At 37.8% G+C, this 24,193-nt stretch overlaps 1 protein-coding gene across 1 annotated transcript; it reads left to right on the plus strand.

The window, feature by feature from the left end:
* The first annotated feature begins 491 nt into the window (after positions 1-491).
* LOC307128277 (Y+L amino acid transporter 2) lies at positions 492-18,081 on the plus strand. Its single transcript, XM_079820009.1, has 10 exons — positions 492-887; positions 1,748-2,256; positions 8,352-8,477; positions 9,199-9,343; positions 12,381-12,504; positions 12,607-12,710; positions 12,798-12,894; positions 14,360-14,509; positions 14,620-14,803; positions 17,488-18,081. The coding sequence occupies exons 2-10, from the start codon at positions 1,749-1,751 to the stop codon at positions 17,580-17,582; spliced, it is 1,533 nt and encodes a 510-aa protein (XP_079676135.1). The 5' UTR covers positions 492-887; position 1,748; the 3' UTR covers positions 17,583-18,081.
* The last annotated feature ends 6,112 nt before the right edge of the window (positions 18,082-24,193 follow it).

Consider the following 24,193-nt stretch of genomic DNA (forward strand, 5'->3'; position numbering starts at 1 on the left):
TTTTTGGGTGTTGTCTTGCTGGAGGTTGTTACTTTTTTCTGCCTCCACCTCTTACCTTACGATATTCCCGTTTTCCTTAGTAAAGCATCTCTTATCAGCTTTGTGCACAGGTTTTAAGAAGTCCTCTTCTTAGAACTTATAATAATGAGGTGATAAATCATTGTGAATACAGGCCCTTGTCACTAAATATGTCTCCTGTATTGTAAATGTATGGGATTTTAACCAGTTTTATCATCAGTCTGGGAAAAATGCTCCTTGTGGGTTCGTTGAATAAGTATCTACTCAAAAAGATGCATAAGTTGCGGTGTCATTGCATGAACCAAAGAATGAATTGCGCAAGTTTAATACTCGGGGTCAGAGTGTTCAAAATGAGCAATAGTAATAGTGCTGCTTGCCTTAGCAAACACCTCTAGTAAAGGGGAAGCAGTCTATCTTTAAACAGAATTCCACAGCCAGAGCTCAAACGGATCTGATAACAAAGACATTTCTTTAGTTCAACAGGGTTTTGCTGAGCTACTTTTACTATCAATAGGAGAGGACTGGCATTCTCTCTCTCTCTCTCTCTCTCTCTCTCTCTCTCTCTCTCTCTCTCTCTCTCTCTCTCTCTCTCTCTCTCAGTACAGACCTCTTAAAATAGAAAGGGCAACTCAAGAACCCATTTTGCCTCCGGTGGAAAAACACATCAGGGTCTCTCCCTCTCTCTCTCTCTCTGCGGTCTGGGATTGCGACAGCACTCATCCTGTTGACCCTGATAGTCTAGTTTTCTTCATTCTGACCAGGATCACCACCACTCTGGAAACTTGCATAACTCATCTGTACACTCTTCCTCTCCACAATCCAATTGTATGATTTTTTTCCCCACCGCATTCCTTCTAACATGATTAAAGGTAAAGTACACCAGTTTGTTTTTTGGCACTACATTTAAAATGCTAAATAGGACTCCAAACTATTGCCCCCACGGTGGCTGTTTTGTTGATAATTTCCAAGGGTTAGTAGCATTGCCTGTGAAATATTTACATTTTTATTATGATTATTATTGTTATTGGCTCATTTGAACAAACTATTTACAAAATGGAATTTACTTCAAGCTGTCTACTACTAAACTATCTTACAAACTAATTTGTAATGCTGAATGCTCAAGACAACAATAAATAAAAACGGTGTAATTCAATCATTTTCTTTGTTAACATTAGTTAATGAGATTATTTAACAGTGAAAAAGACTTCTAAAACATTTATTAATCTTAGTTTGTTCATTTCAACATTTACACATACATTATTAAAAATTAAGTTCTAAAAGTGTCTAATATTTAATGGATTTAAGCTAACATGAACTAACAATGAACAGATTTTAATAGTATTTTTTATGAACTAGCATTAACAAAGATAAATAAATACCATAACAAATGTATTTCTCATTGTTAGAAAATGCGAGTTAATGAGTTAATGTTAACTAATGGAACCTTATTGTGAAGTGTCACCAGAAAATTTTGCTGGTAATATTATTTAATATTTTATGCCAATCACAAATTAAATGTTAAAAAATGTGACAATTTACTGTATATAGATGGATATCTAGACAAACTGTTTGGTAATTTCCTAGTACAATTGCAAGTAATTAGTCAAAAACAAGATATCAAGTTAACTTGGATGTTAAATCCAAATAAAACCACCACCACAATCATCATCATAATTGTGTTTTACTAGTGATTACAGCTTTAATACTTGTTGACTTTTGTTTCCTCCAGCATGAAGAAACTAATGGAACTCTGTCCGGGGTCTCGGGGAGACCTGGACGTGAAGAAACCAGCTGGAGCCTGCAATGGTCCAGACCTACAGGAGGAGAAGATGATCATGAGGAGGGAGATCTCCCTCACCAATGGCATCTGCTTAATTGTGGGCAACATGATTGGTTCGGGCATTTTCGTGTCGCCCAAGGGTGTGTTGATGTACAGCTCCTCTTACGGCCTTTCGCTGGTCATCTGGGCTCTCGGTGGCATATTTTCCGTGTTTGGCGCACTGTGTTATGCAGAACTTGGAACCACTATTACCAAGTCTGGTGCTAGTTATGCGTACATCCTGGAGGCCTTTGGGGGTTTCCTTGCTTTCATTCGCCTGTGGACGTCCATCCTGCTGGTGGAGCCAGCCAGTCAGGCTGTCATCTCGCTGACGTTTGCCAACTACCTGGTGGAAGCGCTCTACCCTACCTGTCAGCCTCCGTACGATGCTGTGAGACTGATAGCAGCGGCTTGTCTCTGTGAGTCCTCATTTCGATTGCTCTTAGCGTGTCAAGTCTTGTTTGCTTTCGTAAACATTCCTGGTCTTATTATTTGTAGTTGTTCTAAAGAAACATATTGTTTTTGTAATCTGTAATTGAAATGTAATACCTTGCGCCACCTCTGAAACGACATTCCTTTTTCGGTTGATTAGTTAGCCACTTGTTGGGAGAGAGCCTGTGCCCCTTGGAGGTTCAAACTCCGGTCTGAACGCTACTGGCCACAAGCTCCGGGCTCTTCTCTCACGGAGCAAATTTAGTTAAATAGGAATTTTTATTTATACATATAGCATATTTTATAACTTTCTTATTTTAGATCAAAAGGAAATGTTTCATTTTCATTTTTTCATTCTCCCAATTTTGGAGATCTCAGGTCTGTCCTACATATTCCCATTGAAAATATGGCTGTGTACCCAATTCAGTGCCTGATTAGAATTTACAAAAAATCACTTTATGCTGTATTTTTTTTTTCTTATTCATGAAAAATGCATTTGTCTTTTAAATTTACATTTTAAAAAAAGTTAACCATTTTCCATTAACCATCCTTTCTTTGGATTTTTGCTTATAGCGCTAACTCTTTACAAAAAAGCTCTTTTGAATAAGCGATAGTTCACCCAAATATGAAAAGTCTGTCATGTCGTTCCAAAATTGGATGACTTTTTATATCTTTTGTGAAACACAAAAGAAGATATTTTGAGAAATGTCTCCGATGTTGTTTAGTTCCTTGCTTTCTTCAAAATATCTTCTATTATGTTCCACAGAAGAAAGAAAGTCATACAGGTTTGGAAGAACATGAGTAAATGATGACAGAACTTTCCCTTTAGTTAAAGGTGCACTGTGTAAATTTAAGCGCAAATTGCAACCACTCACCGCTCCCTCTCAAAGCACATAGAGAAACTATGGTGGCCGAGACAGGACAAAGATGTCGTCGTCTGAGCAGTGCTCGGAGTGGGGCGGTACTCACCTCTACATTTTGCTCTTAAGCATACCTGCACCTTTTCTTGCGTACCGCTACTTCTCGCCTTTATATCGGGCGCCCAAATCACCATCATTCACCATCACGCTCCAAAAGTGTTAAGTCTTGTTTATACTTTCGCCTGGCTCTGCAGCACAAGCGTCCACTGACTGCGTGCGCGCCTCGTCCGCTTGGCACAACGCCAAGCGAAATGGGATCTCGCGCTCTCAACGCGCACGACCGCCCACTCCGCAATGACGTAATTTTTGCTGTGCGCACCCTCGCGCTCGTGCAGACGCGTCGATGCGTAATTTTTGCTGTGCGCACCCTCGCGCTCGTGCAGACGCGTCGAGTATTAACAAAGATTTGCACGAGCTGTTCCTATGCGACGCTGATGATAAAATGTGTGTCCCATTTGAATTCTATTGACAATTTAGTAAAACACTACAGAGAAAGTCGAACATGAGCTAAAACAGCCACTAAATGACTGACGAAAAGAGGGGAAGCATCATCCTGCAAGCTTCTTAAACTCCTGATGACCACATTTACTAGAATTTATCCAGTGTCAAATGTCAAAGTTCTATTGTATTTATTGTGGTAAATTTTGACTAGTTGTAGAATTTATAATAGATAATCAGTTAAGGGAATAGATTTTTCACTAAAGATGTATATTACTTACACCTGTGGCATGTTGTAGCTATATTTTCTAACTATGTTGCTATTTTTCATAACAAATGCTATAGATTAAAAAAAAGAAAGGAAAAAGTTAACATTGGCCTGCATGGTAATGAGGAGCCGTCAATGGTCTTGCTTTGTAAATAAACCCTTTTAGTAACAAATGCTGTAGTTAAACAATTACAAGAACTATATGTTAGTTTTAAGGCTGAGTACAAGTTAGAAAGAGCTTTAAAATATGGACCTTCTTGAAGTATTGACTAAATAATCCCCCCATAACCACGCCCCCAACAAAGTATTACACACTGCACCTTTAAAACAAGAAATCACAATAACATACTATGTTTTTGAGTCACCGTTGTTTTGCCACGTGGTTTTGCTCAACATTCCTGTCTGAAAATTTTGTCCTAACCCTATCCCTAAACCTGACCTAAGTTATCGCTAAAATCAGAGTGAAATGATGGTGAATAACACTGATATAACCCTGGTTGTAAGCATAAACTCTAAACTTGTCCCTCACATCTTATTGGTTGATTGGAATGTTGTTCCAGGATCAACAAATATGTTGATCCAGGAGCGTGTTACACTTAGTGAAATCACATTCACCATGTTTTTGTTCAGGCTGTAAAGATGCAGTAAGCGATTTCTGAGAAACGCTGTTGAAAGTGAATTGGACCGAGCAGCACAACAAATTTCTAGCCAGTAAGCAGTAGGGGGTGTGTCCAATAATGATGAGGGAGGAGAGAGAGTGAGCAAGAGGGAGATTTGAAGAAAGACTGTAGAAAGAGAGATGGCTTTAGGACCCACGTTAATATTAGAAAAGCTTTCCAGTGCTGGAGAGACCGAAACGGGAAGGCCTGAAAATGGACGCAGAGGTTGCGCTGTTTCTGCTCCATACATGAGTAACATTGGTTTTGAGTGTGTGCTGCTGGCGACTAACAACAAACTCTTGCGTCTAAATACAACATGTTGGGTTCTTCCTTGTCGTCCGTTCACGATCTTAGTGAAGCTTTATTTTGCTTTGCTTCTGCTATGATAAAGAGACTTCCACTCCAGGGTTGCCAACTTTGCGTAACAAAACCAGCCCAATTGCTGGGGAGGACTAAAAAACTGCAGACTTGGAAACACTGATCCAATCTGCATTGCGTGTTTGTGCATTGTGGGGGCGGAGCAATAAAGGGAGGTGTTTGTTTGGGTTGATGTCAAATATCAACAGTGTTCAACAACGATTCTCAGAAATCGCTTACTGCACCTTTAAGGAAGGGTGTCCTGGACAACACCGTAAATATACAAAAAAATAAATGCAAAATATTTACATTTCAAATATTTAGTTTATTGTAGACGTTTTGTCAGAATTCTTTTTTTTTTTTTTTCAGTCTGTGAAAATGTTTTCCCCCTTCTGCTGTCTTTCACATCACTACTCACGAAACCCTTTCTTTCATCACTTCACAATTCCCCTGAGACACATACAGCATATCCTTCTGTTAGTCAACATAAAACAGCAATCGTAACCCATTGTACTTCCCTAATGTGATGCGAAAAACAAAATTAGTTTGTGAAAAGGCGTCGTTCCATGCCAGAATGAACCAATAAACCTGTAAAAAACTCATATAGCCTAGATGACGTCATCCGAAAAAGAAAGTTGTTTCAGAAGTGAGTCAAGCTATTGAATTAAATGAAAGATTATGAAGAGAATTAAAAAAAAATAATAATGTGCACTCATGAATCATCTACTATACTAATTTCAGTTACACTTTATTTTAATGTGTCCCTGTTACAGTGTAATTATACATTTAAGTACTTAGTAATATTAATGAAGTACATGTACTTACTTACAATAGGATTAGGATGATTACATGTAATTATGCATCATTTATAGTTGTTATTTTAGTAAATATGTAACGTGTAACAAGGACACCTTAAAATAAAGTGTTACCATATGTAATAGCTACCTGCTTGATTAATTGAAAAAGAGAATGTATAGCCTATACTATTAGAAACAAACAAGCAGCAAGCAAATATGATCTGCTATAGCACACACAAGGTGTTGCGTAATATAACAGCCATCACTGTGAAGAACCTAACCATAGCACATATTTTAGCAGATTCTAGTCCAGTATTTGTATCTATTATCTTAATACTGGTGAATGTTGGCTCTAGTTGTTGTGGAGCCTGTGAACCAGACCACATTTTAGTCTATTTTGTGACTCAGCTGGCTCGACTGTTGGAGACACTGGTATTTGGGTGAAAGATCAACAACACGTCCCAGGGTACATCTTACAAAGAATACTACAGTAATACAATGGTACTGAATGATTAACATCTTCTCACACCATTATATTTTACATGATACTCCAAGTTACTTCAAAGAATACAATGGTATCACTATTACAAGTCCAAAAGTACTTTTGTTGATGGCTCATGTTATCTAAACCTGAGTGTATTTACAGCATCTATTTGTAATCGTGTTGCATAGACAACATAACTGTTCAAAACTACAAATCTATATAATTATTTTGAGTAAAGTATAGTTTGAATAAAGTGAAACCCGAAGCAGGGATGAATGTGGCACTTTTATCGGTTTTGCCCAGTTGTCACTGCTCTAACACACAACAGAAGATGTTTTTCTTTCTCTTTCCTTCTTAGCAGCTGTTGCCTTCACACAGTTTCCAGTCAGAGCTAAATGTGTTCTCAGAAAGCAGGGACACGATCCACTCAGTGCATGAGGACAGGCTGTAACAACACACAATTAATGTGCTAGCTGAGCTCGGACCTGGCACTTTCCAAGAATAGGGTACAGAAAGAAAGTAAATCAACACAAAGCCATTTGTTTGTTTTTGGCAAATGTTTGATTAGTAGGCTTACTCAACCTGTAGAATACAATATAAAAGGAAGGAGCTGATTTTAAATGACTTTATATCCATACACACACATACAGTATATACTGTAAAACTAGTGGCTGCTTTATATTAAGGACAATCAACTTGGATGTTTGTCATTTCAACTTAAATTGGTTTTAAAATTAGTTGAATCTTGTATAACTTATAAAATAAATTGAAAATGTATTTAACGAAACTTATTTTGATGAGTTTAAGCAATGTAAAAATATGTCATAACTTATTGATCATATATGTTTGTGTGTTTGTGTAGTTGTAAAACTTGGTTTAAAATACACACATACAGGTGTATATATATATACTCTGTGTGTGTGTGTGTGTGTGTGTGTGTGTGTGTGTGTGTGTGTGTGTGTGTGTGTGTGTGTGTGTGTGTGTGTGTGTGTGTGTGTGTGTGTGTGTGTGTGTGTGTGTGTGTGTGTGTGTGTGTGTGTGTGTGTGTGTGTGGACTGGTAATCATCACGTTATGGGGACAAAATGTCCCCACAAAGATAGCAATATCCGAAATTCTCATCCTTGTGGGGACATTTTTAGGTCCCCATGAGGAAAACATCTTATAAATCAGACTAAGTGATGTTTTTTGAAAATGTAAAATTGCAGAATGTCTCCTGTGAGGGTTAGGTTTAGGGGCAGGGGCAGTGTAGGGGGATATAATATACGGTATGTACGGTATAAAAACCATTACGCCTATGGAAAGTCCCCATAAAACATGGAAACCAAACATGCGTGTGTGTGTGTGTGTGTGTGTGTGTGTGTGTGTGTGTGTGTGTGTGTGTGTGTGTGTGTGTGTGTGTGTGTGTGTTTGTGTGTGTGTGTGTGTGTGTGTGTGTGTGTGTGTCTATATAAAAAAAGGTGTTGAACAAATGGTTGAGCTTCATAAATGCAGATAACATCACAGGTCAGGGTTATTATTGGTAACTTACAATTAAAAATATATATAAAAAACATTTCTGTAAGTGAAATTAAGCTGACATAAAATATAAATATTAGTTGTAATGAATAATAAAATGTTGCCTTGGCAATAATTTAATAGTTCAATAATTCAAGTGTTCAATTCCATTAAGTTCAGTTCAGTTGAAGTACAATTATTAATGACAAATTATTAGAGGCAAAATTACAAAATGTACATTACTGTGTAACAACAAGGTTACAAGAAAAATGTGGGACAAAGCTAAATATTACATGTTTTACAATGATTTTTGTTTTGTGGTGGGAGATGGGACAGGTCAAAATCAACATTTGATATGATAAAATAGACATTTGATTTGTTTTGGACGACTTACTTTCATGCGTGATCTTATATGTTGAAGTTTATACTGAACAGTTCTCATTTAAAAAAAGCATTTTATAGACAAAAATTGGGACACCAACCTGTACTGTATTCATGGTAAATGCCTGCTGTAATTTCTGAGAAGTATAGACTAAAACAAAGAACCAGCCTCTTGTGTAATATCTTGTGAGTCATCTTCTGGTTGAAACATTAATAGTAAGTGTTCTGATACTCAAACAACTGATTTCATAATGTATTTAATGTGTTCCTCCTCTTTCCTCAGGTATTCTGATCTTCATAAACTGTGCTTATGTAAAGTGGGGCACTTTGGTTCAAGATATTTTCACCTACACCAAGATCATGTCTCTGCTCCTCGTCATCACAATGGGCATCATCAAGATTATTAATGGTACGTTTTGAGGGGATACTGCTGTTTTTAGTTGGATTTGTCGCCGTAAATAAGAGAAATTGAGATTGCATTAACAAAGAAGTAGCTCTTAATCAGAGATTGTCTTATTATTGGGAGATGAGAGAGTCTGTGGCTCTTATCATTGGAAAAAGCGTAATAGCTAACTTGGCTAACTTCACGTGAGTTTTATGACAGTCAGTGACAGTTTACGTTACACACAGTTTCTTGTGCAATCGTCTTGTGAATAATGTTCTATAGTTGGTGTTGTAGTGCTTGTAAATATACAGTAGGACTGCAATGTTTGTGGAATGTGCTTCACTGAGCGGAAAAAAGAGTGCAAATGACTCTATTAGCTGCAGATTACTGGTCACTACAGTGTGCATCAAACCACATTTAATATTAGATTTGAATCTGTTTGAAAAGTAAATACATTTATTTATTAAAATATTTATCAAATCTCACAAAAAACAGTTTATTCAGCGTAGTAAAGCCTCTCCTCCATTGATATCCATTCCAACAACCGGCCTCTTGTATCCTTTGTGATAGCATTAGTGCTACGCTTTTTTGGCTAAAGATTGCAGGCTTGCCTTCCAGTAGCTTTGTCTTAAACATAGCTCAGGTTGCACCTACACTGGTTTTGTTGTTTGACTCCGGGTCTTTCATGTACTGCTCAATCTTATAATTTTCTTTTTCTGTTCCTCATATTTCATGTGCGCCACAGGAGAGACAAAGAACTTTGATAACCCATTTGAGGGTTCCTCCACGGAGGCAGGCAGCATTGCTCTCGCTCTTTATTCGGCTCTGTTCTCCTACTCTGGCTGGGACACGCTCAACTTTGTTACTGAGGAGATCAAGAACCCTGAGAGGTGAAGCATTTCCCTTTTGATGTTTTTCGTATACAGTGCATTTATCTGGATATTGTCACAGTAACATTAGGTCTTATCCATTAACTGTGCATCTGGGCCAATTTACACTCACAGGCCACTTTATTAGGTACACCTTGGTACACTGTAAAAAGTGATAAATTGACTTAACTTGGAAAGAAATCAGTTATGTGAGCTTGACAATTCCCATAACTTTTTTCAATTGTGCATGAAGTTTATTTGATTGATTTTAAGGCAACAGGTTTCCTCACTTTTTTAAGTTGTAGTAAGTACATTGTAGTACCGGGTTTGAACCCCCTTTGGCCTCAGAACTGCCTCAATTCTCCATAGCATAGATTCAACAAGGTGCTGGAAACATTCCTCAGAGATGTTGGTCCATTTTGAACTTCAGCAGATCGTCTTGACCATGTCTACATGCCTAAATGCATGTCAGGTGGACATTTTGCATCAGAACTTTTTCGGTGCACATAAATACATGAATTTTACAAAATGTATTTAATTGTTTTGGTGCTAAATCACTTCAATTTAAAAGTTTTCACCACAAATTTTAAGTTAACCTGTTGGCGTAGATGATGAAAGGCAGGGGAGGGACAGTCGACCCATGAACAGGAAAAATGGATGAATGTTTTAAAAAATATTTAAATACAAATATTTAAAATATTTAAAAATATATATTTAAAATATTTAAAATAAATATTTTTAAATATTTAAAATATTTGTATTTAAATATTTGTTTTAAACATTCATTAAATGTTAGATGTTGCACTGTTCTACACCATTCTATACAGGGGATGCCACAGAATTGGAAGCACCTTATGTTGGCTTGACAAATCTACTTGCTATTTCTTCTTCTTCTTCCTGCCTTTTTCCTCTTTCTTCTTGTCACTTTTCAGGGTGCATCATCGGCTTTCCTTTTGTCTGTATTGTCTAAAGATCAAGGATCACGAGCTGATTGCCCTCACCTGTCGCTTGTTCCCTTTTCCCTTGTATTCTCTGCTGTGCCCGCCCCTTGTTGTCAGTACATTTTTGTGTGCCTCGTCTCATGTGCTTTTTGATCTGTGCTGTCAATTACCTCTGTTTGCTGCTGTGCCCAGGATGCTTAGACGATGAGTGATACAGTAGGCCGTGCGCTTGCTGTTCTCTGTCTCGTCTCACTGCCCATCTTGTTGGGCGCTGCACCTAGGGTGGTCTCCACAGCCTGTGTGTCCGCAGATGTCTGTACGGACGGCTCTGGAGCTCCCATACATTCCTTTTTGTCCACGTGTTGCTACACTTTGAAGGTTGTTTGTTCCCTGAAGTGTTCAAATAAACTCTTTCACGAACCCTCTGCTTTTGAGTCCTCCGTTCACTGGTCCTGACACTTCTGAGACTACATTTAAACAGTATCTCCTCCCAGCTTTAAAGCTAGAACCACCAAACTCGGACCAGACCTTCAGATTGTTCTGACTCGGGTTGCTATATCTTTTCTAACTGATCCAACTAATGGAATTCCTGTATCGGACTTCCGAACACCCCCAAATTCCAGTAGACTTTCATTGAAGGGTTCAAAACTTACATGCAATATAACCTCTTATAAACTGCGTCCCAATTCAAGAGGCGACATCCTTCGAAGGCTGATCACAGCGGCGCAACAAAGGCTAATCCCAATTAGAAGGCTCCTTCAAATGCGTCTTTCGTTTCCCAGGCAATTAAGGATAGAACAGATGGATCCATCTTGGCCTTGCCTACCCCAGAATTCATTGAGCGCTAGTGACGACAGGATTATTTGAGAGACATTACAGATTACACTTTTAAATGCAAGTATTGGGTAACTTACTCAAATATCTAATGATACATTATGTGCATCGATTTTGTATAGTTTATACTGAAGCCTGTTTTGTTTTCAGACAGTTATTTTCAAAAAAAGTCCAGTAGGCTACAAACATTACTGTCACTATCAATGGCAGTTCTCACAGTTGCTAGGCGACAAGAACAATCCTTAGTAGGCAAGACCATCCCATTTAACAATGGTCCGACCTTCACGGCCTTCGAAGGATGCAGCCTCTGAATTGGGACACAGTATTTAAGCTGTCACTCAGTAGCAAAGCTTAACAACTATCCTATGCCAACATGTTAACATGTTAGCCATGTGCTTGCAACATTTTAAAGCATGCTAGCAACATGCAAAATCATGTTAGCAATGTGTTCATTCATGCTAGTAACATGTTAAAAAATTATAGCTGTGTATGAAATTGTGCTAGAAACATGCTAGCAAAATGCTAAAACATGTTAGCAAACTGTTAAATCATGTTAGAAAGGTGCTAAAACATGCTACCAACATGTTAAAGCATGCAAGCAATGTAAAGCATGGTATAGCAACATGATGAAATATTAGCAATGTGCTAAATCATGTTAACATACTAACAATGTTAAAACATGCTAACAATGTTAAACATGCTAGAAACATATTAGCACCATACTAAAAAAAGCTAGCAACATGCTAAAACATGCTAGCAACATGCTAAAACATGTTAGCAATGTGCTGATGCATGCCAAGAACATGATAAATCATGCTAAAACATGCTAATAACTTGCTAAAACATGTTAACAATACGCTTGGACGTGTTTACAACATTTCTATTGACTTCTTTGAGTAAACTCTTTAAACTTCAAGCTTTTGAAAGATATTTCAAACTTTCAGACAAGGCTTTGTCAAGCCAAAATCAAAGTTTGTCATCAAACTCTACTCCTCTAGTACACAATAGTATGCATCTCCATTATTTTGGCTAAAGTTTAGTACTCTCAGGTTCTTGACAAATATTTTACAAAATTTAAATCAGAATATTGTTGGTGAGTAACTTCTGGACCAGTGAACTCATTATAAGATTAGACATTTGTGTGTTTATCTTTCTACGTTTACATTATCATTTAATAATTTAGCAGACACTGTTATCCAATGATACATAAAAATGTATGCATCCTGATCCTAATACAGTACATTTATCCTAAGTGTTTAATCTTCCTCCTTGATCATTCATAGGAACCTTCCCATCGCTATAGCCATCTCCATGCCAATAGTGACAATCATCTACCTGCTGACCAACGTGGCCTACTATGTAGTTCTGGACATGCCTTCTTTCATGGGTAGTGATGCAGTGGCTGTAGTAAGGATCTTTCAAAGTATCAAATATATGATCGTTATGAGTTTATTGTATTAATTACACCATCATTTGATTAAACCGTCTAGTTTGTGTCCCCATCTGTAGACATTTGGAAATCAAGTGCTAGGTCCCGTTAGCTGGATCGTTCCCATCGCTGTGGCAATGTCTTGCTATGGAGGACTCAATGCCTCCATCATTGCTGCCTCCAGGTAAAACTTTCTGGCTCCAGTTAAAACAAGAAGGACTTTCAAGTCTTGATATATGCATATAATGCTGGTTGCGTTCCTTGGTGTCAGGTTGTTTTTTGTGGGGGCGAGAGAAGGCCACCTTCCTATCAGCTTAAGTCTGATCCATGCTGAGCGCTACACTCCTGTACCTGCACTCCTCTTTAATGTAAGTCTCTTTCCTTTTTCTCCAAGTACCAGTATGTACATTATCTGGACCAGATTATCCATGATAATACGATACTACAATATAATCTTTATCTAGAAGTATAAGTCTTTATCTATTGGAAAGTTTCTTTATTTATCTTTGATCGTGCTTCGAAGGGAGGGGTTCAAGAATAAGAGGGTCTAATGATTGGTGATTGGCGCTTTCGAAGCACTGCTTCATGTGCTTCATGAAACGTAGAAAACTTTGTTTTTAAAAAATGTCAATGGTTCAGCACTAGGGGGCGTTATTTTTGAACTGATCTTTTGTATCCCCGTCCATGGACAGTCAGTAAGAGTAGCTTTTTATCACTGGAAATTGTATTGTACTTTGTCTACTCTTTAAACAGCATTATGGTCAAAATGGAACACAATGGCAACAGCGTTTTGCTTCAGAGGTTTGAGCAGAAGGTGCTCCCCCTTCCTCTTCTTCCAAATTAAATTGCTCCTATTATGCTATTTTAAAGGTTCCTAATTTTGTTTTTGAGGTCTCCTGGTTTACATGCATCAAAGGTCAAAAAACACTAATTTTCTCATAATATATTGCATATCACCATATTTTTCAAACAACTTGTCTGATGATTCAGTCTCTCTAAATCCCTCCTTTGCACAAGCTACTAAGCTCTGATTGGCCAGAGGACCCAGTCTGTTGTGATTAGTCTACCGCTTACAGCGCATGCCGGAAGTGAAATGCAATTACCATAAATTAACTTCAGCTCTGTAGGCTTCCTCAGTCCTCAGGGATTGTACACACTGTAAAGACAGTAACAATGACATACATTTTACCATATCAATCCAAGCATGAGTTTGATGATAAAATATTGGAAGAACTAGTTAAGCTCAACCTCCATCGCAAGGACAACTTGAGCAGGACAGGACGCTACTCAGTTTGACGTACATTATGATGTTATTACATAAATGTAATTCATCACCATCAGCATTAACAAGTGTATATCCATCAACAAACCGATGTGTTTATATTTCGAATTTATTGCAGTGCACATGTGTTTTCCTCCTGTGCTCAGGCCTCAGAGTCATCCAGTTTGAAATGTAGACTACAAATATGAATGCTTTTCAGATTTTCTGTAGTGTTGTTCTCTCTCCCCCATATTTAAGATTGCCTACAACGCACTGGATCCTTCACTGGAAATTGAAAATAATTAACTCCTGCTAAACGTTTACTCTTTGAACTCTTGCACCCGGAAACAAACCATGTCGACACATTGTCATTATATCGTTTTTATTTTCTCACACTTAAATCCACTTAGACAATAACAAAAAAGTCATAATTTAGTTTCACACGATCACTTTCAAGCCTATTTTCTTCAGTTGAATGTTTAATGGGGATTTTTTTTATCTTGCGCTGACCAATATGTCAGTCATCTAGCTGAATAGTCACTAATAAGCATTGGATTTGTGTGTGTTTGTAGTGTGTGATGGGTCTGATCTTCCTGTGTGTGGAGGATGTGTTTCAACTCATCAACTACTTCAGCTTCAGTTACTGGCTGTATGTGGGTCTGTCTGTGGCCGGACTCATTTACCTGCGCATTACTCAGCCTGACAGACACAGACCTGTCAAGGTAACTATATCCGTGGTCCAGCATTCACATCTGCTTATTTGTTTGAATCTAACCCAATGTCTTATTCTGTGTTTGTTGACTCAGCTGTCTTCTGTCTTTTTCTTTATTAGCTCTCATTGTTCTTTCCCTTCATCTACTGCCTGTGCAGTGTGTTCCTCGTGATCGTGCCTCTGTACAGCGACACCATTAACTCCCTCATAGGAGTTTCCATCGCACTGTCTGGAGTGCCTGTTTATTACCTGTGTATCTACTTGCCCAAAGAGAAAAGGCCAAAATGGATCGGTAAACTCAATGGTGAGGATAATCATATTACACATTCATTAGGGGATATAAAAAAAACATTATTTTTTGAGGTGTCCTTGTTACAGTGTAATTATACAGTACTGAGTAATAACATTTAACTACATACTATAGGGTTAGATTTAGGATTAGGGTTTGGTTTAGAGTTGGTTGTATGTAATTATACATAATTTACTGTTATTACTACAGTAAGTACGTGTAACTTATGTAACAAGGACTGTAAAATAAAATGTTACCAAAATATTGTATTAAAACTAATCTTCAAAATTCCTAAAGCCAGACTGATAAATGAATTTAAATGCATAATCACCCTCATTTATTATAATAATAAATTGTATTTATAATGCGCTTTTCTAGAACAAAGCGATAAAACAAATAAATTACAGAATTATACAGTACAAATAAACACTAAATCAAAAACTACTAACCATTACAAAACAACTAAGCAATACAATAAAATACTAATCATATTACTGTATGCTAGCAGTTTTTAAAAGATTTTTAGCAACTTCTTGACACTGGCAAATGTGGGAACATAAATAACAGTAAGAGGAAGTGCATTCCACAAGCTGGGTGCAACGACAGAAAAAGCTCTCTCCTCCATAGATTTTAATCTACAAAGAGACTGCTGAAGAGTAAAAGAATCAGCAGAGCGAAGAGAACGAGAATGTGTTTATGGGGAAACTAAGTCACAGATATAAGAAGGGGCCATTCCATGTACAGCTTTGTATGTTAGAGTGAGAGTTTTAAAATCAATATGCGATTGAACAGGAAGCCAATGCAGATTATAAAGCACGCCTGTGATGTGCTGACGTAATGGAGTAAAGGTGAAAACATGTGCTGCTGAATTCTGGATGTACTGCAGCTGTTTGATAGATTTAGCAGGTAAGACCAACAAATTCAGCATAGAAGTGATACCCTAAGCCATATCATTAGCAAAAAAGTGATACCCTAAGCCATATTTCATAATGATTTGCCATTGAAAAAGCATTTAAATACTAAACAGTATGGGACCCGAGACAGATCCCTGAGGAACACCATGACAGACCAGTCCAATATAACATTTGTTGCTTCTCAAGACAACAAAAATGATCAGTAAGGTAGGATTTTAACCATTTAAGCACAGTACCAGAGATACAAAGCCAACTCTCAAGTCTACGGAGCAGAATGGAGAGGCACAATGTGTCACATGCTGCTCTCAGATCTAACAAACCAAGATGGTAGTGGCTCCAAAGTCAGCTGAGACAAGCAGGTCATTCATAACTCGAACCAAGGCGGTCTCTGTACTGTGTCCCTTTCTAAACCCAGATTGAAAGGTTAAAAAAGCTTGTTGAATGGCAAGTGTGAATGGAGTTGTGCCACAACGACACGTTCCAAAACCCCAGCGAGAAAGGGAAGATTTGAGAGAGACCTGTAGTTTGATAGGTCAGACTTATCACATCCAGGCTTTTTAAGGACTGGTGTAGTATCTGCAAACTTCACCCAAAAATGAAATTTTTTGTCATTAATTACTCACCCTCATCGTTCCAAACTTGTAAGAACTTTGTTCATCTTCGGAACACAAATTAAGATATTGTTGATAAAATCCGAGAGCTCTCTGACCCATTCGTAGACTGCACTGTTACTGCAACGAAAGGTAGTAAAGACATCATTAAAATAGTTAATGTGACTACAGTGGTTCAACCTTAATGTTATGACACGACAAGAATACTTTTTGTGCACAAAAAACAAACAAAAATAACGACTTTATTCACAAGTTTCTTCTTGTCTGTGCCAGTCTCCTATGCAGTTTACGTTGTAAATACAGTACAGCACTTTCAAAACACTACGACAGAAGTAGTAAGTGCAGACCATTGGCACATGTAGGTACAAAAAACAATTATTCCCTATAGAAAAACTCTGAATATGTGTCAGGAAACTTGGAAAACCAGGTCCCTTGATTGTTTTAAAATGACTAATGAATGACAAACCTGCAATAAGTGACAAAATGACAAACCTGCCGGGGGCTTTTGATTATTTTAGTTTAGTTTAGTTTAGTTCGGTTTAGTAACTGGAATATAAAGAAGCAGTGAAAAGAAACAAGTCAGCTCTTTTACAGTGTTGTCCTGTTTTATTTTGTTCATATAGTCATGTGGTAAAAGAATTACAACCATAGCAAGTTCACAGTTATGCTTAATTTATACATTTTTGTGTGAATCTATTAATCAAATGAAAGCCAAGGAGAGGTTAGATGTTTTCTTTTGGTCTGAAGATGGACCTCAAATACAGACAGAAATGTTTTATGAGATAGTACCATCACAAAATGTTCTAGTCTCAAAGAAGGAAGGCTATGTGACTGACATATCATGTTTTGCAGCTCTAGTCTCTTAAATACTCTTCTTATTTCAGCCTTATTTCCATACTCTACAATTATGAATACAATTGTATTAAATATTTTAAGTTATCTACAGTATTTTTCTTATCCCATATTCTAACAGAATTGACATTTAATAAGTCTTATGCTTAAAATAAGAAAAAGATATTTGTCAATAGGATAGGGCAGATAAAATATGACGGAAATATATATTTTTATTATTGTTTTTTTATTATTATTCTTTTGTTTCAAAGTTGTATTGGACATGTGATTCCATAGCTCTTTTATCCCCCCAACTTTTTTCTCTCTCTTTCCTCCGTGACAGATTCTTTCACCAAATATGCTCAGATCATGTGCTACTGCTGCTTAACTGACTTGGATATGGAGCCAGAGAAGTTGGCAGAACCAAAGACTCAATAACTATATCTCAAGAGGATGTGCCTGGAGCATGGATTCCACCTCTGCATCCCAGGGAAAAAAAACTATTTGTCAAAAGCAAATACCTCATGGATTTATAAAACATCTCATAGAGATAAAATTCCATCGATATCTCAGAGATATCCCTTTTGCTCAGTGTAACTGAAAAGCACAATTCTGTGTGATTTATTCTATTGGAGTGAAGGATCACTAATAACTGCGAATCAAAATGAATTATGTCTGCCATTCTGTCAAGGTCTCAGTGAAGCTCTTTGTACACCGCTGACTGAAGAGGATTGTGCCTAAAGATACTGGGAGACATTGGAACTGAACAGAAAGTAGGGCAGAGGAGACTGAATATACAGACAAAATGGACAACTGGATATAGTTTGAGACTACGATATAGACTTTATTTATTTATTTTTTTCTTTTATTTTTTTTAAACCCACATTTCTTTGTGTACCATTTGTGAGATGCAGTAAAAAACTGAAGAATTTGCAAATGATTTTGTCCATTTTATTTCAGTGTGCTTGTTTCTGTATGACAATGACACTTAGTGTCTCACTGTCTGTATTTGATGTCCCTTGAAACTGAAAACAGGAAGTATCACTTAGACACGTCTGAACATTTCCTGAGGTTTTGTGTAATTTATAAGACCGTGATCAGCTTTGATCTGCTTTTCTGCCTTACAGATCTTATTTGAAACCGTAAAGGTTGTAATGCCAGGATGATTTTGAAAATGTTGTGCCATGACAAGGTGATTTTTCCAGATGGCTAAAGCTAAAAATAGAGAAAACTATGGCAGTCTAGGAGCTCCAGTGTCAGATGTCCGGGGGATGATTGTGAGAGATGTGTTTAGCCTCTGACGCACAATGCAGAACAGCATGAGACAATCCAAACCTTTTAGGAAATTGCCCCATTTCCATCTGTCTCACACATCTGTCAGTGGATGTTCGACTTTCAACCCTTTAACTTATCCATGCTTTTCAATTATGCCTTATTTGACTTTAATTTTATATACCAGTCAAAAGTTTGGAAACTGTTCCATTTTGATTGTTTTTGAAAGAAGTCTCTTCTACTCACCAAGGCTGCATTTATATGATTGATACAAAAAAAGATGTACTATTGTGAAATATTATTAAAATGTAAAAGAGCCGTTTTCTATTTGAATATATTTTAAAATGTAATTTATTCCTGTGATGCATAGCTGAATTTTCATACATTGATAGAGAAATAAAAGCAAATCAGAGGATGTGTTATAATAGAGCTGTACTTCTGTCATGGAAACTGAAATGAATACATTTTTTCAGCAAGGATGTATTAAATTGATCAAGTGACCGTATAGACATTTATAATGTTGCAAAAGCTTTATATTTCAGATAAATGTTGTTATTTTGAACTTTATATTCATCAAATAATCCTGAAAAAAACTTTACTCTATTGTTTTCAACATTGATAATAATAATAAATGTTTCTTGAGCAGCAAATCGCCATATTAGACGGATTTCTGAAGGATCATGTGACTCTAAAGACTGTAGTAATGATGCTGAAAATTCAGCTTTGAATCACAGAAATAAATTGCATTTTAAAATATATTCAAATAGAAAAAATAAAACATATTTCACAATAATACTGTTTTTGCTGTATTTTGGATCAAATAAATGCAGCCTTGGTGAGCAGAAGAGACTTCTTTCAAAAGCAATCAAAATAGTTTTCCAAACTTTTGACTGGTAGTATATATATATTAGGGCTGGGCAAATTAACGCGTTAACGCGGGCGATTAATTTTTTCAGCTTAACGCAATTAAAATATTTAACGCAAATAACACCGCGTCCGTTTTTATATCCATTTTTGCTTAGCGTTACATGATCATCACGCTCTTATTCATGTAAATGCTTCCAAGCGTGACAAGACACAAGCGAACGCGCTTTATGCCAATGTCCTGTGTGTGTGTGTGTGTGTGTGTGTGTGTGTGTGTGTGTGTGTGTGTGTGTGTGTGTGTGTGTGTGTGTGTGTGTGTGTGTGTGTGTGTGTGTGTGTGTGTGTGTGTGTGTGTGTGTGTGTGTGTGTGTGTGTCAGTGTCCTGTCTGTGTGGATGCGTCTCATGTCAGCTAATCAAGGGACACACACACACACACACACTCGACGCATAGATAGACTTACGTCAGTTTCCTGCTCACATTGAGTTCTCTTTTGCTCTTGAACAAACAATAACACAGAGGATTTTGAGTATTCTCATATAGGAGTCTTACATTAGTTAAATAACGTCTTAAATGAACTTAAAGGTCCCATGGCATGAAATTTTCATTTTATGAGGTTTTTCAACATTAATATGAGTTCCCCTAGCCTGAATATTGTCCCCAAGTGGATAGAAATGTTGATCGGTGTAAACCCGAGTTCTGGCTGTCTTTCTCTGCCTTTGAGAAAATGACAGGCCAGACGAGCCAATCCTGAAGTCTCCTGGTTTGACGTCCAAGCAGGAACGGTTACCTCCCTTTCCTCCACCCAGAGAATCTGGCACGCCCATGCAAACGCTCGCGAGATCATGTGTTGTCAACGAGTGAATGCTGGCAGTTTCTCAGTGTTTGGATGTACAAATGAAAACAGAAGTCTTTTTTCAGTTCCTTCTGATCTGTGATCAGTGATTTCTGATGTGTAGCTAATTATTTATTATTCGTGCACACAATGCGGCTTCTCTCTCTCCAGACAGAACGGTGTTTTCGTGTTTTCTATCTTGTGAGACAGTGTTTTTGTACGTCCTCGTTGCGTCTATGGGTTCTAAAATGTGCATACAGTCATGAGTTTCTGCTCAACATCAGCCTCACACACGGGCCGGTGGCCTTCAACATCCCCGACCCCCAGTACTGCATCTGGCCCACAGCGGAGGCACCAAACGCGGCGTGAGATTAAGCAGAAGGGGGGTAAGCGTGAGCATATTCGGGCTAGCCAGCCTAGCCCCACAATAAACTGGATTACATTCGATTACTGCTGTTGTGTCTTTGTTTGCGCTGTGTACTCAACGCGTGTCACTGACGCTTTTATTTTATTTAAAAAAATAATGCTATTATCAACACTTACTTTTAACTCGTTCATCTCGACAGCTGTAATGGTACTTTGCATGTGTTACAAAGTTGGTAATGCTGCGTTCACACCAAACGCGAATTGAGCGTCAAAATCGCGTCTACCGCGTCTAGTTTCACGCGCGTACATTTTGAATGCATTCGCGCGTCAGCAGAGAATTGGACGCGCGTAGAAATCGAGCGCTGGAAGCGAAATTGACGCGCGTTCAAGGCACTCCAGGAGAAATATGTCATAAAACACCACTCTGCCTCTTTTCATTTTCATTAAACATATATATTAAGCATTAATAGCCACACAAATGTGGTCCAGGCAACTCCTATATTATCTTCACTACATGTATATTTAAATATCCTTAAAATATAAAGTTATGAAACTTCTCTTTGCCCTCAGTCAAAACGATTTGGCAGACAACAAATTATAGATTCATGAGAGCAAAGATCGGCCGTTAGATCTACACAAAACAAACCACTACAAGACATCAGAGCCAGCGGCAGACGCCAGAAGGACTGGCCGAGGAAAGGCTGCCTTCGCCGGGGTTATGAGCAGTGAATGCCCGCGGTGATCGCCTGGATCTCACAACTCCAAAAACACAAGATTATTTTTTTTAAAATAGGCGCTCTCTTTATAAATAAACCACAGACTTGAGCTTTAAACAATTACATTCCCACCTGAAAGAGTCTTAAAACTACATTTTGTGACACAATAGTACTATTTTTAATTTATGCAGGGTTTCTCATACACGTCACTTTACCACGTGACAGCAGCAAGCAGGCTCCTGATTGGTTAACGCGGCGCGAATTGACGCCAAAGTTCAAATTTTTCAACTCGGGCGTCAGACGCAAATTCGCTTCAAACGCGTGAATGCACAAAAGCACCATTCGCGTGTAACGCGCGTATCGCGCAAGACGCTCAATTCGCGTCCTTCGCGCCGCGCGTAACGCGCCTTCCGCGCCGCGGTATGGCAAGCCAAAGTGTTCATATACGCTTGGACGGGCGTCTGATTGCAGACTGACACGTCAAAAGCGTGCGATTTGACAGCAAAACGCGCATCCTCGATTTACCATAAACCATAAAAACACGCGTTTTTAACGTGCGCTTTTGGGTCACGGAAAACGCGCGTCGGAAACGCGTGTTTTTTAAAATAGCAAATCACGCGTCAAGGACGCGCGCTTTGATATAAAAACGCGCGTCGGAAACGCGCGTTTTCTGTGACCCCGAAGCGCACGTTAAAAACGCGCGTTTTTATGGTAAATCACGCGTCGAGGACGCGCTTTGCTGTCAAATCGCACGCTTTTGACGTGTCAGTGTGCAATCAGACGCCCGTCCAAGCGTATATGAACACTTTGGCTTGCCATACCGCGGGACCACCAGACGCGCGTCAACGCGCCTTTCCATTGACTTAACATTGAAATCACTCGCGCCAGACGCTCAATTCGCGTTTGGTGTGAACGCAGCATTGGTAATAATGATGAAGACGGACTCGGTGTGACTGGGACTCGTGTTTATTCAGAACTCTCAGATACAAACACAATAAACTCGCACTGACAGACAGCGCTCTCATAACTCAGTAGTTACTATAAATAACTTTGTTAGCAATCGCTGAGCTCCGTCTCTGGTACATTAGTGATGTCCGGTTCGCGAACGATCTTTTTTTTTAACCTGTTCTTTTTAGTGAACCGAATCAGTTCACCAAATCGGACTGAATCGTTCTAAACGGTTCGCGTCTCCAGTCAGCGCTGATCCATAATTAACTAAAGTTACTAACTTTCTGACATGAGTGACAGTCCCTCCGACTAGAAATAGACTAATAACCTGAAGTATATGCTGTAACTACAACAGCCCAGACATGCTGAGAACTGATGTGAAGTGAACTCAGGTCCATCCGTCTCTCTGGCAGCAGCTCGTGCCTGCTCGTGGCTCGTAGACCTCGTTAAACCACGCCCCCTCCGCTCATTTAAAATGCAAAGATGTCAGCCAATCACAACAGTGGGCGTTTTTACTGAAGTCTCACAGCAGACACGCCTCTTGAAGCAGGGCATTCAGCCACAGGGCAAACAGCAGTATAGAAAAAAATGCCTTTTATTTCTAAATTATGACATTTTATGATGTAAAAGTCATACTAACAATATAAGTACACCTCAGGAAACATTATAAAATAATAGAAAAATGCCATGCCATGGGACCTTTAAAGAGTTGTGAGGAAATGAGATGCGCGGGACAGCGCGTGAGATCCGCGGCTGTTCTTAAAGTGACAGGAGCACTGATGATGCCTGTCATTAATGTTCATCAAAGAACAACGGGAACAGAGAAAATTTTAGCTTTAATGATGATTCATCTATATTTAATTTATTATTTATGCAGTTAAGAAAGATAACTATTACATTTCTGTATATGTATAACAGGGAAGGCCATGGGTAAATATAACATTTATTATTTTGGGTTTATGTAAAGATTGTTTTAAGTTCACTTAAATTAAAAGTTGTTTTTTTTAAAGCCTAATAAATGTTGAAATTGGGAGCTTTCAGTTATACTGTAATGTAACGTCATTAAGGTTTCATAGACACTTTAGTATCAGTGATACTGGCCTTCATTCATAAAAATGACAATACAACACATATTTAAAATATGCTGTCTTTAAATTGTTTATACATTAATTTGGAGAGTAACTGAAATTATTACAATATCAAAATATTAAAAACGTAAAATATTAAAAACTTGCGATTAATCGCGATTAATTACAGAAAAAAGTGTGATTAATTAGTTGTTTTTTTTTAATCGATGCCCAGCACTAATATATATATATATATATATATATATATATATATATATATATATATATATATATATATATATATATATATATATATATATATATATATATATATATATATATATATATATATATATATATATATATATATATATATATAATACAAATGTACATTTAGTATGTAATTCATATTTCATTCACTTTGAAATAAAAATTTGAAGCACAAATAACTGATTTGTATTCGACATTTAATTTGCATGCCAATTGCGACCTGTGTGTTTATGACCAGTTTTATTTTGTGGTCTTTGGTGGTTGAAATAAAGTTTCATACATTGATAGAGAAATAAAAGCAAATCAGAGGATGTGTTATAATAGAGCTGTACTTCTGTCATGGAAAGTAACACAGGCCCACGTAACCTCATGCTGCTCTGTGACTCTGTGTAAATTCAACATATTGACTCATTCGATTAAAATGAAGTCCTCACCTCAAGATAATTTCAAACAGTTTTGTCGTTTTAATCACAGATGTGATATGAAATATCCCCCTCACAGTGACTGGGAAATAACATTATTTTGTTAAAGTAGCACCTGTCAAGGTGTGGGATATTTTAGCCAGCAAGTAAACAGTCCGTTCCCTTTCGTTCAGTCACTCCGACGTACGTCAGTAACTGACGAATGGGGGTTTTGCCTAGAAGCCAATTACCTTCGAGGTGTTTAACAGCGCCCAATGGCGTGCCAATGCCATGGGCATGCGGAATTTGCA

The sequence above is a fragment of the Gobio gobio genome, assembly GCF_949357685.1.
Source record: "Gobio gobio genome assembly, chromosome: 6".
NCBI lineage: Eukaryota > Metazoa > Chordata > Actinopteri > Cypriniformes > Gobionidae > Gobio > Gobio gobio.